At 31.7% G+C, this 13254-nt stretch overlaps 1 protein-coding gene across 10 annotated transcripts in view; it reads right to left on the bottom strand.

Annotated features, from left to right (window-relative positions):
* The window catches only part of LOC118065999 (collagen alpha chain CG42342-like), an 82292-nt gene extending 69269 nt beyond the window's left edge, over positions 1-13023 (bottom strand). For all 10 annotated transcript variants that reach the window (XM_035081682.1, XM_035081685.1, XM_035081676.1 and 7 more), the window contains exon 1: positions 12124-13023. In XM_035081682.1, coding sequence (XP_034937573.1) covers positions 12124-12472 — 349 coding nt within the window. In that variant the 5' untranslated portion in view covers positions 12473-13023. The remainder of the gene's footprint in view (positions 1-12123) is intronic.
* Positions 13024-13254: the final 231 nt, after the last annotated feature.

Here is a 13254-nt window from a genome sequence, read left to right as displayed (position 1 = left end):
CAAAGAGATAATTATTCGTGTCCCATAATACTTTTGATGTTGAATTTAATTTTGAGATGAGGAAATGCACGAATAAAAGGAGGAAAAATGGAAGCAAGAGTGCTGACAAACTAGTACAATAAAAAAAGAGAAACAAAATGGAAGGACAAGAGAAACGTACGAAAAAGGTCGCGAAAAGTAGACTATAGTCTATAGAGAATGCGTGGTTTCTCGAGTGGAAAAGAGCCTTTTGTTTAACGCGAGAAAAACTACTATTGCAGTGTCGTTTTATTCTTTGTGATAAGTCTAAAATGTTTGCAATTGTAAAAATTTTCACACTAGGTACAAATTTTAATGGAGCTAAAAAATTTTTATCATTTTTCTTAGAAAAGTTTCTTCTTTCTTTCATACATTAAAATAAATATTACACAGAGAAGCAAATTTTTTATGTACACAGATTTTTATATTAATCTTCAAAACTTTTATCTTTAAAAAACTGTTATGACTTTATAAAAAATTCTATTCAATGACTGCGTGAATTTTAAATTTAAAAACTTTTTTTAACTGTAAATACTCATTAAAATTACTATATTTCTTTTTATAAAAATGTATTCTCTTCTATTGATAATTTAGTTAGGAAGTTAGAAACCTGCTTTTCAATCCAATATTCTGTTAAATGCGATTCTCCTGTTCATGGCAAACTAATTTGACAAAAATTATATTATTCATTTTTTTCTATCTCATTCAATTACTCGGTTTTTATTATCGATTTTTTTTTCAAGCAAAGACGTTTGCTACGCAATTATGTTGTAATTAAAATAATGAAATATAATACATTAGAGAGGAATCATTTCTGAATAGCTAATTAATAAGAATCGAAACTTTGAAACAAATAATTGCTTCAAAACAATGTAATAACAAAATGTAACTATTGCAAAGACGTCTAAGCCTTTCAAACCCACTTTTAAAGACTATATCAGTACATCTATTAAATATTAAATGATTAATTTCTCTAGAATTATTATTTTCTCTATTTTCAGGCAACTTGCTCATTATTTACTACATCATGTTATTACTTTATTAATTCCAGTGTATTATATTATAATAATAAATATCCTATAAACGATTTTTGAGTAAACTATACACGATCTTGGCACAACCCTTTATACAGAATGAATACTTATCCAAAGTCTCTCATTACCTCACCCACAGCACCGAAATAATGCGAATTTGCTGTGGCTTATGGCGAAAGTTCAGTGTTGCTGAGATTTGAATATCCGCCGAAATGTTCTCACAGTCAAGTCGAGTAAACAAGAAGAAAGGAGAGAAGATGAAGAAGGAGGAAAGAGGAAAACAGTAAAAGTTGCTACTGAAGTCACACAAGTTGTTATACAGAGATAAGCGAAACTCTTGAATCCTAGGAGAAGAGAGAAATGTATCTACCATCTTGGGTTTTATACCTCTGAACTATAAAGTGTGTCAAGAAGAAGAAGAAAAAGAATGGTCGAGAAAAGAGAACACTTAATAGAAGACAGAGAATTGAAGAGGTTTGGGGTTTAATGCACGAAGAACAAGCACCTGTGGTTGAAACCATATGTGGGCCGACGATTTTTCGTGAGAGATACCAACATAGTAACACCCGTAACTAGACAATTTTCTAGTGGAAGAAAACTGACCGCCTGTGGTGACAAAAATTGGGTGGTCTAGGAAATAAATTTCATTCTTTAGAAAAAAAATTCATCTAAAACAAAGAAAATAGATTTAAATAAAAGTCAATATTTTTCATCTTATATAGAGAGTGTGGTAATAAAGTACAACTTAAATGTGATATGATAAGGTAATAAAATGTTTGAGATATCAGGTTTTTAAAGAATTATTATATACGAAAAGCGATCGATAACGGATCTGGAGACTTAATAGACAGGCGCATGATAATAATTTCTCGCTAATAGCATGGTATTACTACACCGAGGATCAGATCGCACCGTGTAATTTCGTCACGGCACCCGCGTCGATACAGCCAAAAGAGTGCTCCGGTGTAAATGAAGATGCTCGAATCGATGTAAAAAGTGAGAAAGAAGACGACAGCAAGCAAATGAGACTCATCAGAGTGCTTCACACAAGTATGGACTTATAAAAAGGTGGATCACTATCGTCGTAGCTTCCCCATGGAACCGTTAATTCGTCCCTTTCGCATGGCCCACAAAAAAGGGGGTTAAAGGACAAAAAAAAGTGACGTGTAAAAAATAGAGGGCGATTTGAGTTACCTATGTATTTGAGAGTAATAAAAAAAATCCATCAGAGGAAAAGACGAATTGAGAATGAAGTAGAGAAAAAACTCAGCTGTTACATCAGCGTCAGTATATGGCAATTCGTCGCTTCTGAGAGTCGGATTTAATACAAATTCCGGCGGAGACAAAACGGAAGACAGCATATTGCCATTCCTAGTTGGCGTGTCGAGCGACAGATAAGGCGAATAAGGCCAGTGAGAAATGTATAAGAGAGGAAGGTAGTCTTCAACGGTTTTCCGTCTGCTAGTGTCGGAACCGTGTGTACCTAATGTTCACTTCCATCCCCATACTCTTGTGAAAGTCCAGGAGTAGACGAGCAGAAAGGGTAGAGTGAGAGAGAATCACCACAGAGCCCACCTCTACAGTAGGCGTCCCATACCCGACACCTCAAGTCTTCTCCAAGCTTGTCCTCGCCTGCTCTCATCTGTCCTGAGTCTTCCAACGGCTCGTGTTCTCTCTGCACACCAACCTCTTCAAACTCACCCTCTTACACTTCCTTCTCTTCGTGGCCTCACACTCTTAAACTTACTTTTATCCTTTCTCATTTTCTTTTTGTCTCATTTTTTGCGAATTTTTTACTCTCATCGCTCCTTAAATGGAAAAAGAAGCGAAAAAAATAAAAGAAAAATTGTGGTTAAATTTTTCAACATTGGTGAAATTCTAGAATTATTTGTAGTAATGTGTTTGGTGAGTCAACGAAGATTCTAGGAAATGTTTTTATTGTAAGACTTTTAGCAAGTGGTCAGTAAATAACTTTACTAATCTACAAAAAATAGGTCATTTAATCTGAGTTTAATTAAATCTTATTTAAGAGAAAAAAAAAATTATCTTCAATTTTGCAAAGCACTAAATTGCATTTAAATAATTAAAAATTACTCAATGATAATACAATTAATATAATTCAATGAATTGAGCAGAATAAGCGAAAATTAAATATAGACTATCCTTGAAAGAGAATCGTTATTTAAATAAATGAAGTTCATTCAATCTAAATATTTATAAGATTTTAATAATGAAATGAAAAATCTTTTTATATCAACATCATATGGATTAAATGAAAAAAAAAACTTTAATCCAATTTTCCTTTTAATTTAAGCTCAACATTGCATCGATATTTCGAATTTTCTCTCCTATCCAGGATTCAGAAAATAGCAAACATAATTCCCTAGACATCGAGTAGTTGTTTTTTTTGCAGATAAGACTTTTAGCTTCAACATTTGCTAAAAAGGTTAGTTAATTATGAAGAGAACTACATCCGGAATCTCATAAAAGATGAAATACACTGTTGAAAGGATATTTTTTAAAATAAAACTATTTGTTTTCCTGTCTGACATGATTGCTCACGAAGGGTTTTATTATCTCGCCTCTTTTGTTGTTGGTTCACAGACATTGCAGAGAATAAGAGAAGTCTATATAGATGCAGTACATACACACATGGCAGATGTGCCAGGCATATCCTGCTAGAGGTGAAATCGAATTATCCATCCGACGTTCTCGATTCTAGATGTCGATGTTCGATAAGACGCCCACATTGGTTGAAGCTTCCGCTGTTATGGGATTCGTATCTATCTAACATGTGGCTTTCTCGATCCTCTAAGAGGCCGCTGTGTTCACCAAACCCTCAGATTCAACGACAGGATTCCTCAGAATCTACTATGTATCGAAGCTTCTCTGAGGTTTCCTGTAATTACTTCCAAGTGAGGTTCAATTGGAAATTGACCCGAACAGATTTCTCAAGTTTAAAGGGAATTGCATTCAGTTATAATGTTTCCCTATCGACAAGAGAATGAGGCATTCAATGAAGTCCAGACTTCCAATACAATTGTGGCTTGTATATATGTATATCCCATACATATCTATATAATCTTGAGAGATCCCATAAAGGAAGAGGAAAAAAATGCTTGAGGTTTTATTTTCACCGTGATGGTAAATTCATATAAAAATAAAAAAAAAAGATGAGAAAAGAAATTAGCATGAATTTGAAGATTACAGATTTAAAAGTAGTCTCGACTCAAGTATGGAACGAGAATTAAGCAGATTAGACTTGTAAACGCCAAGGATTACAGCAGCCGATTGAGTATTCAATGATGAGGACCATTAGTTGCTCGACGCTGTCAATGAATTCATTGCTTGGTTGTTACGACGACGACATTCTCTTCTCTTGTACAATAATCTAGCGATAATGAGGGCTCGTTGTAAGCCGACATGTGACTCTTATTGCATGAGAAATATTTCAACTGTCAGTTCAAATTGAAATTGTATCAAGATAGATCAATTTAAGTATCATTTTCCTTTTGAAAAATTTTCTCTCATGACGCATTAATTTTACCTTGACAATTTCGATCGAGTAAAGAGTAAGTGTGAGAATAAAATGACAATTTATATCCACCTTCAATAGTCTTTATACTACTACAAACCTCAAATCACATTTTCAATCCATTTGCTCAGTAGACTACTGGGATTTTCGTTAAAAGTGATTAACTGCGTTTGGATTTGGCCAGGAATGGTTAAATTTCACAGAACGTTCGCTGGAGAAGGCGGACACATTTTGTTCAAGAGAAATGTGTTCACAGAAACGCATCTAAATGCCACTCGGGTTGGTCGATTTTACTATACCTTTTTTTTTTCTTTATTTCTCTTCTGGGTTTCATTTTATTTCGATATATTTGATTGAAATTCAATTAACATTTGACAATTTTTTTCAACAATTCTATTGTCATCCAAATGGATTGACATGTTGAAAAAAAAACAAAAGGTGAAAATTTTAAATCGATCCCTGATGATTTTTTTATCGATTGTGCATTCAAGTCTCAATTATTTGGAAATTCTTTTACGATCATGTCACTGAAAAATTTTAATTGAGGCTTTTATAAAATAAATAATTTCTTGTCTGTCATGGTTAATCCATTTTTATCTTTGGTGAAAAATAAAAAGCATCGAAAACATGCCATTTATATGAAATGTTTGTTTTTTTTTTTTTTATTAAAACGTATAGATAGAAACATCACTTTGCAACCTGTTCTTGATATTTCTGCATCATTTATTATCACAAGAATGATAGTAATTAGAAAAATATCTTGAAGCTCTTACAACTCTTTATCTTATTAGTTACAAAAGACTACTGCGAAGTTGAATTAATTTTGAATCTTTTATATTAAATTGCAAATGATTTGATTGACGTTTATTTACGAAAGCACTTGATATTCAAATGTCTGGTAAAATAAAATTTTCAATATATAAAAACATTATTGTTTTAATTAAATGGAATTCTATATATTTCGTAAAAATTGTATTCATTTCAAAATTTATCTCTACTCTATAACAATATCTACAGAGTCGAATGATTAATTAGTAATTTCAGAAATAATATTGAAAATCAACACCAAAACTATACAATAGGAATTCAGTTGAATGAATGAGAACTTTTATTATTGAAATTAATTTTTTTCAATCGATTGATTAAATTTACAAATAAAATTCGATTGAAAAACAATTTCAAAGTTGCTGAAAATCGAGTGTTTCAATTATACTTCAAAATTGTATTTTTTCCAAGCATATTAATTTAAGAAGTAAATAAGTTTTATATTTAATTTTCAAATATTAAACTTTGTGAGCAACTAAATTGGTAAACAACAAGTTGTACATTTTTCCGCTACCATTCAATTAATAATTTCTGAATTTTTTAGCCAATAAAAAAAATGTAAATTCAGATTTTCTTTTTTAAATAACTTGAATTGTCAAACAAGTGTGCTCTGAAATACCGTTAGACCTGAATCCTTTTTCATCACTCTCATATATTTTATAAGTTAACAGCATTGATTTTAAGTACATAAATAAATAATTTTTTTCGTTGAAAATGATAAATGAAAGTTGCTCAGTACGAGACAGTAAAAAAATATCTTGTGGTACTTGATTTTATTTTTCCACGAATGTGAATAAAATAGCAAAGCGTTTAGTTATTACTAATTTTATTTTAATTTTCCCATATTTCTACTACGTTCCATTTTACACATATAGCAATGTCAACCACTCGCAATCTGGTGGTCTCGAGTTTCCCGAATTTTCGCTAAAAGTAGATTAGCTGTGGCTGGACGCGTTTCCAAATAGTTCGCGCTACTTGCTAAGCACATTAGTCGAAGTGCAACTACTGTTTTAGCATAATTAACGCCTAGCTGCTGTTGAATACTGAAATGCAAGTTATTTAAATTTGTACAGACTATTTGTCTTCACTATTGTGTTTAAATTAAACAATAAATAAAAAAAAAAGCATTCTGCCGTTAAATGAAATTCTTTCTTATATCGAATGAAAAAAAAGTTGAATTGAATGTATAACTTTAGTCAATGCTTATGGGATGACCAGTCGAGTGCTATCTATTATTTTAAATGACTTCGTTCACACTCACTGGTGTATTTACCGCAACGTACTTTTTCATCCGATAATGGCACCGACGTCCGGGTGAAAGGTGTAGGAAAGAGAGAAGAATGTGTGTATATACCAATGCACCTCAAGAAAAACGAACAAGAGGTGTGACAATATTTGCTAAGCTGAGGTCGTTGCAAATTGCAGACCAAGAGACTCTTTACTGTCGTGCGATCTTCATATATTTTCAGTATCAATAGAATTTTATTCATTTTTTCTTTCAAATAATTCTCTTCATAAATTAATAAGTTAAACCAATTGACCTATTTTTTATGACTTTATTTTTAATAGAGATATTTTCTCACGTTTAACTTATAGAAGACGTCGATGATAAATGATGAAAATATTTCATACTGACACTACTCCATTAATTAATTAAAAATAAAATTTTAACCATAACTCCACTTGATTAAGCATAATTAACATTATTAATTAAATTAATAATAATCATGATAAAGCTGATTCTTAAATAGAAGAGATATTTCATTTTTAGTATTAAACTTCAACACTCCACACAAATAAACTAATTCTTCCAGTAATAACTTCGATTAAAGAACATTTCCAACGTGACCATTCGAGTCTTACTCAGCTAATTAATTTAATTACCAGACGCTGAATCGTGAGTTAAGTAGGTGGATTCTATAAGCCTATTAAAATTTCCCCGGCATGATAAAATGATTTTTAATTCAGGATATTTTTAGCTGAAATCTCAATTTACTGCTCAATGGTCGTTATCATCATTATGTAAATAATAGTATATACATAAAATATAATGTATCAGTGCACATATTTAAACGTAAATGTATGAGTGTTGGTTTACATTTTCACTACTATCTTGTTACGCCTGAATTCATTGAAAGCAGGAACAATAGATTCGTGAAAAGTAAACCGATTTCACGTAGTATGATAATGGGTATCCAGTCTCGACAGATAATACGTGCATTCGACGATGGCTTTAATCGCAATCGGAAATTACGAGCGAGTCATCTGGGAGATTATAGACACCTCTATACATTTGATAGCATAGCCGCGTGTAAAGTATTGGAAATTTATGTGATATCATCATACACACTAGTTTTAGAGCTACATAATGATCTCATCTCCAGGCAACTTTTATTCATTATTGTGAATATGATAGCATCGAGGACATGGATTAGTACAAGTGTTATGTATGTTGCTCGTATCACATCATATCAACAATTCAGCAGTGAAATTACAGTTGTTATTTATGGAAAAATGTTCCTTAAAATTTTGAGATTTTTCGGCGAGATTTAGTTTTTTGTTTTAGAGGTTTTTATGGACCGAGCTCTGTATAAAGACGTTAAATTTTTCTGAATATGACACTTGATACTGAGACCAATTCGTTTTCTCAACCGTAATACAGTTAATTTAGCTCCGTTGCTTTTACGACCAGATGTATAACATCACACACGTGCTTCTGCACCGAACGAGTTTTATCTTGGACTTTTGCCAACAATACTCAAATAAAATTGTCCACTCTTTTTTTCCCCACTAAAAACTTAATGTCACTCAGGACTAATTTATAGTCGTGAATGAGAAAAATAAGGAAAAACTTATTTAATGAATTTCCAAGTTTTCTCATGAAAAAAATTATCCTGATTTGCGTATTAAATATTAATAAGGTCCAACTTAATTTATTAAAACCTACAATTTTCAATCGATATTTTTTTTTACAACACGAACACAAGAAAGTTATCCTAATTTTCAGTTTTATTAAACTTTCAACCAATCAATTAAAATTTTAATAAAATACCCTCATTAACTCTTGAATATTCTCAACGTTTTTATGATCTAAAGTCTTCACCTAGAATCAACTTATCTAATAATAAATTTAACTTTAATTAATTTTTGTATAAAAATGTATTTGTTACATCGATTATTTGTTTTATTGATTTGTTTGTTCTTTCGAAGAGAATGTTTTACACCTTTCGTGATATTTTTTTTATAAACATACAAAAAAATTCTTTGTCACGTTGACAAGTGCAGAAAAATTAATATTATGATATTTGTTAGTGTTATTGCACACATTTTTTCAGGAAAAGAGTATTCTATATCAAAGTAGAGATATTTTTGTGACAGCTGACAAAAGTAACATTCTTGTTTAGGAAAAAATCTGCTCCATACGTGTAAATATTAAGATAAATGCTTAAACAACAATACTATCTGACAGAAACAATTTTTTTAATAATTCATAGCAATAATAAATCAACAATAAATCAGTATATTTTTTATTTTTTCTATTTTTTCTATCAACAGAACACACTAATCAGCTTAGTCAAACGAAAGAGTGACAAAAATCCAGCGAGACATTGAAAAAATAAACCGTCCGAAATAATTAAAAAACAGTGACAACCACAGTTTCCATTAAAGCGTGTATTGAAAAACCGCAGAAACCACATATAACCCTACAAGTTACTAGCAATTGCATTGTCAAGTGATGTTGATCGATTAGCAAACGCTTTGAACACATACTTCTGTCCTCGTCATTTGACCCAACCGACAAGGTTCGCTTGAAACCAACTTTGTCGAATATCCTTTGGTTCATAATACAATTAGCTAAGTTCCATTCACCCGAAATCGCCTCACAACAACCACTATGGGTCATAACTGACTTATATAGTGCAGTTGATAAGCACAAAGTCCGTATATCAGAGTCAACTCGATGATTTGACCTATATAAACTTAACTGAAGGCCTGGCCTCAAAGCCACTGCCAGCCAAGTGGTCTGGTTACAGAGAGAATTGAAAAATATGACAATGAAAAAAGGTTTTGTTGAGCTGAGTATTTGAAAATAGTAAATAAAAGCTGTGCAGTATTCAAAATAAGCGCAGGATTAGTTTGGAGAGTTTCTGAATAATCTCTCGAGCACACTAGAGCCTCGTTTTGCAAGTTGCCACAGAGTCAACTTTGGATTTTGAGGGTTTAATTGATGAGCTTCGACACACAGAAAGATGAAAGTTCTACGTTGATAACTTTCCTATCATATTCAATATTGATACTTACAAGTCACCTCACTTCGTCATCAATTGATAGGGATGTATGTGTACATATATATTTTAAATACGAAATATCTAGGAAATGCTCATATTTGTATATGTACTCAAGCTCCTGGTATATTTGTAAATTTGTAGTAGTACTGAATAAATTTTAGCATACGGCCAATAAACTAACTACAACCGGTTCTCGTTTCCATTTGGAAATGCGATATCTGAATTAACTGTTTACTATCGTAGATTCCTGGGTAGCATCTAGTGAAAAATATATTCTCTCTCTGATAATATTGATTTTAATTTTATACCTTGTCTAAATTCTTATAACTTTTCTTTGATTAACTTTTATTTACTTTCTAACCACCATCAAGACTATTCACATTTTCGTAATAAACTATTACGTTTCATTTATTTTCTTAATATTCCATTGATGTTAGTGAGTGGTATAAATAAACATTTGTGGTATGTACATGACATACCACATTTTCGTTGATAATTCACTTTGGTAGATAAAATAACTGTTTCATTGAGAATAAAAATTGCAATTAAAACTTGCAAATCACTTCAACTTCAACAAAACTCCAAGTTAAAGTCTAAATTAACAATGTTTTGAATAATTTTTATTTCAAACATGCTTGTGAAAAAAACCTTTCTATGTAAATAATTGTTTTGTGGTATAGAAGCAAGAAATATACTAAAGTTTATCAACTTTTCAATAGAAAATTGCATTTATCTGTAAACTATAATTGAATGAAGCATATTTATCGACATATTCTTTCTAGTATTTTTCTAACCGACATAATGCCTTCGAGATAAAACGAAATAAACATACATTTAGATATATGTATTGTAAAGCAGATGCAAAGTACTCTTTTGTTATATATGTTCATACGATTCTAGACCTGAATTTTGTTGCATCAAATGCGATTTCAATTGGATCACTATCCCAATAGCCTTTTGTAACTGACCAACCATTGCCAATTACAACTTTTTCAGTGCACTTCTTCACTCGAAAATATTTGCTTTACGATCCGCCGGATTTTTTTAATAAATCCGTGCCTCCGGAAAAATGGAAATGAGTGCGAGTATATATTCAATATAGAATTTCATTTAATTTCTGCATTTTATGAGGGACGAACCTAAGTGAAGAGAGAAAAAACATTCCGTCCAATTTAGAGGGAGAAACTATTCGTGTAGAAGCCAAAGTTTATTTCATTGTAAATTATGATCTGAAATGATGTTGTTGATAAATTTTGAAAAATTCTACCAGTTACTGATATAGTCTATTAAAAATCCGGATTTGTTTTCACGTCATCGTTCGTTCATTAATCATTTAATTCCTTCTATTATATACTAATCTCATACAACGGAATGTTGTCGACTATGATAGGCTTGACCGAGTTTCAAACTATGCGTGCCACCTCTTGGTACTATTAACCGCAACACATTTTATGTACGTTTGAATTAGAATTTAATGATATCCAAATGTTCCCACACTTGTCGTCTATTTTTGAGCATAAAAGTGAGGATTCTAAAGGAAATTCATAAAAGTCATAAGAAAATTGATTAATTAATTTATGAGGCATAAAAAATGGTCTTCGAGGAAAAATGCATAGAAAGTGATGTTATATATACTGTGTGACGAATTTACATAACTTTTTTCATGACAGTTATTTGAAATGGTACTTTTCAATTAATTTGCATCTTCAATTAAGAGAGAAGGTAAAAAAGAAAACGCAACACATAAGAATTTTTTTAAAAAATGGTTAACTAATTATAAAAAAGAATTTTTATATAGTATCATTTATCTTTATTCTGAAAAGAATAAATCAAATTAAAATAAAAGAAAGATTTACTTTTAAATACTTGCAAAGAAATATTTTCTCTTTTAATGTAGATGCTGTCCTAAAGAAATTTTAATACTCAAATGAAAAACTATAATATTCATATGAATGTTGAAACATTCAAAAAATGAATACTTTTAATGTTTTCTACAAAGTGAAAGAAATTTTTTACTCCAATTATAATTCCACTCAGCAAAAGCAACGAGTTAACAAATTAAAATGAGATCATCAATGTCATAAAAACCTTGTCATGCAGTCTTGTTTTTTATCAACCGACAAAAAAAAACTCATAACACCGAATCTAATGTCGTACAAAAAATGTCATAAAGTAGGTGGGTAATTTTGATACGATAGGAAATTTCCTGCAATTCCATTCCTGGAAGATATACGATCTGATCCAACCCCTCAACACCCTAAAGGGTCTTCGATATCGTTAAAAAAAAATTTAAAGTACCCGAAAGTTTTCCAATATCATATAAACATCGTTTGGCCTGCGAGGACATTCTTCAACATGTTCTCTTATCAATTTATCCAGCGGAATTTCTTGTAAAAAAAGAGAACAATAAAAAAAAACTTACCGGGTGGGCAATTGCATTCAGTGACATCCCTCTTGATTCTAAAGATGCCTCCCTCTGGATACGGGATTTTCTGTCCTAAGAAAGCCTCTTGAACCTCTCGTCGGAGCCTCTTGACGATGACCTCACTGTTTTCTTGATGATCGCAGCGTGCTTCTAGACTAGCCAATCGTGCTTCAAGTTGCACCTCACGATAAGCAAGAATAGCGGAAATTCCAAGACTCCCTATACAGAGAAACAGCATCGCCCAATTGAGTCCAATAGTTTCCGTCCGGTTAGACTCTTTCCGGAACTTCTTCGGCACCGTCGCTTCGATGCTTTTCCTCCCTGGCCAATTTTCATTCGTCTCCATCGTAATATACTTCTCACCCGACACGTGACCAATCGCACCCTTCCAATAAAACCCACTTAATATATTTAATACACACGCACTCTATTCACGTGTGAATTTATCTAAATTCTACAAAACTCGATGCATCGTCCAAATAATCATCGTTCTCCACACTTTGGATCAATCAAGGTGATCTCATAATTCAACATCCATTAACGACAATTAATCACTGAGTACCGCGAAAATTAAAAACCACTCGAGGAAAAATAAAACAAACAAATAAAATGAAATATTAAAATAAATTTAATTAAAACTGAGATAATTAAATCAAGTTTATCAAAAGATACACGTGTTCAACTTGTGTTTGTATATTTAAAAAATAAAATTCCAAGTGAAAAGAATAGTGTAACAAGTGTATGTTCTTATCTGTTGGTCAATAAAAATGCTTGTCAATTACAGCAATAACTTTATTGTCTTGATTTAAATATCGAGATAAATTGTGATTTAAAAATCTTAAACAAACACTAACGATGTGTAGAGCTACACGGTCGGAGCACAACTGGATAAAATACCGTGCGTGGAGGGTTTGTCATTTCGGCTCTCTTCGTTGGCCTTCGTAGCTCTCCGTGTACGGCCGATCGCAAGGAAAACTGTGGTCGACGTCCACTCTCTCAGCCCTCTACGACAACTCCCACACATTAGAGATCTTCTGGAGCTATAAAAAAAAATAAATAGATAAATTTATAAAAACAATTTTTGAAAAAGTCAACAAAATAGCAGTAAAGTCTGTCGTAACTGTAAAA

The sequence above is a fragment of the Chelonus insularis genome, unplaced genomic scaffold (genome assembly GCF_013357705.1).
Source record: "Chelonus insularis isolate UGA/USDA-ARS -01 unplaced genomic scaffold, ASM1335770v1 contig_326_pilon, whole genome shotgun sequence".
NCBI lineage: Eukaryota > Metazoa > Arthropoda > Insecta > Hymenoptera > Braconidae > Chelonus > Chelonus insularis.
Note: the sequence above shows the minus strand (reverse complement) of the source record. Positions and strands in the feature narration are given on the sequence as shown.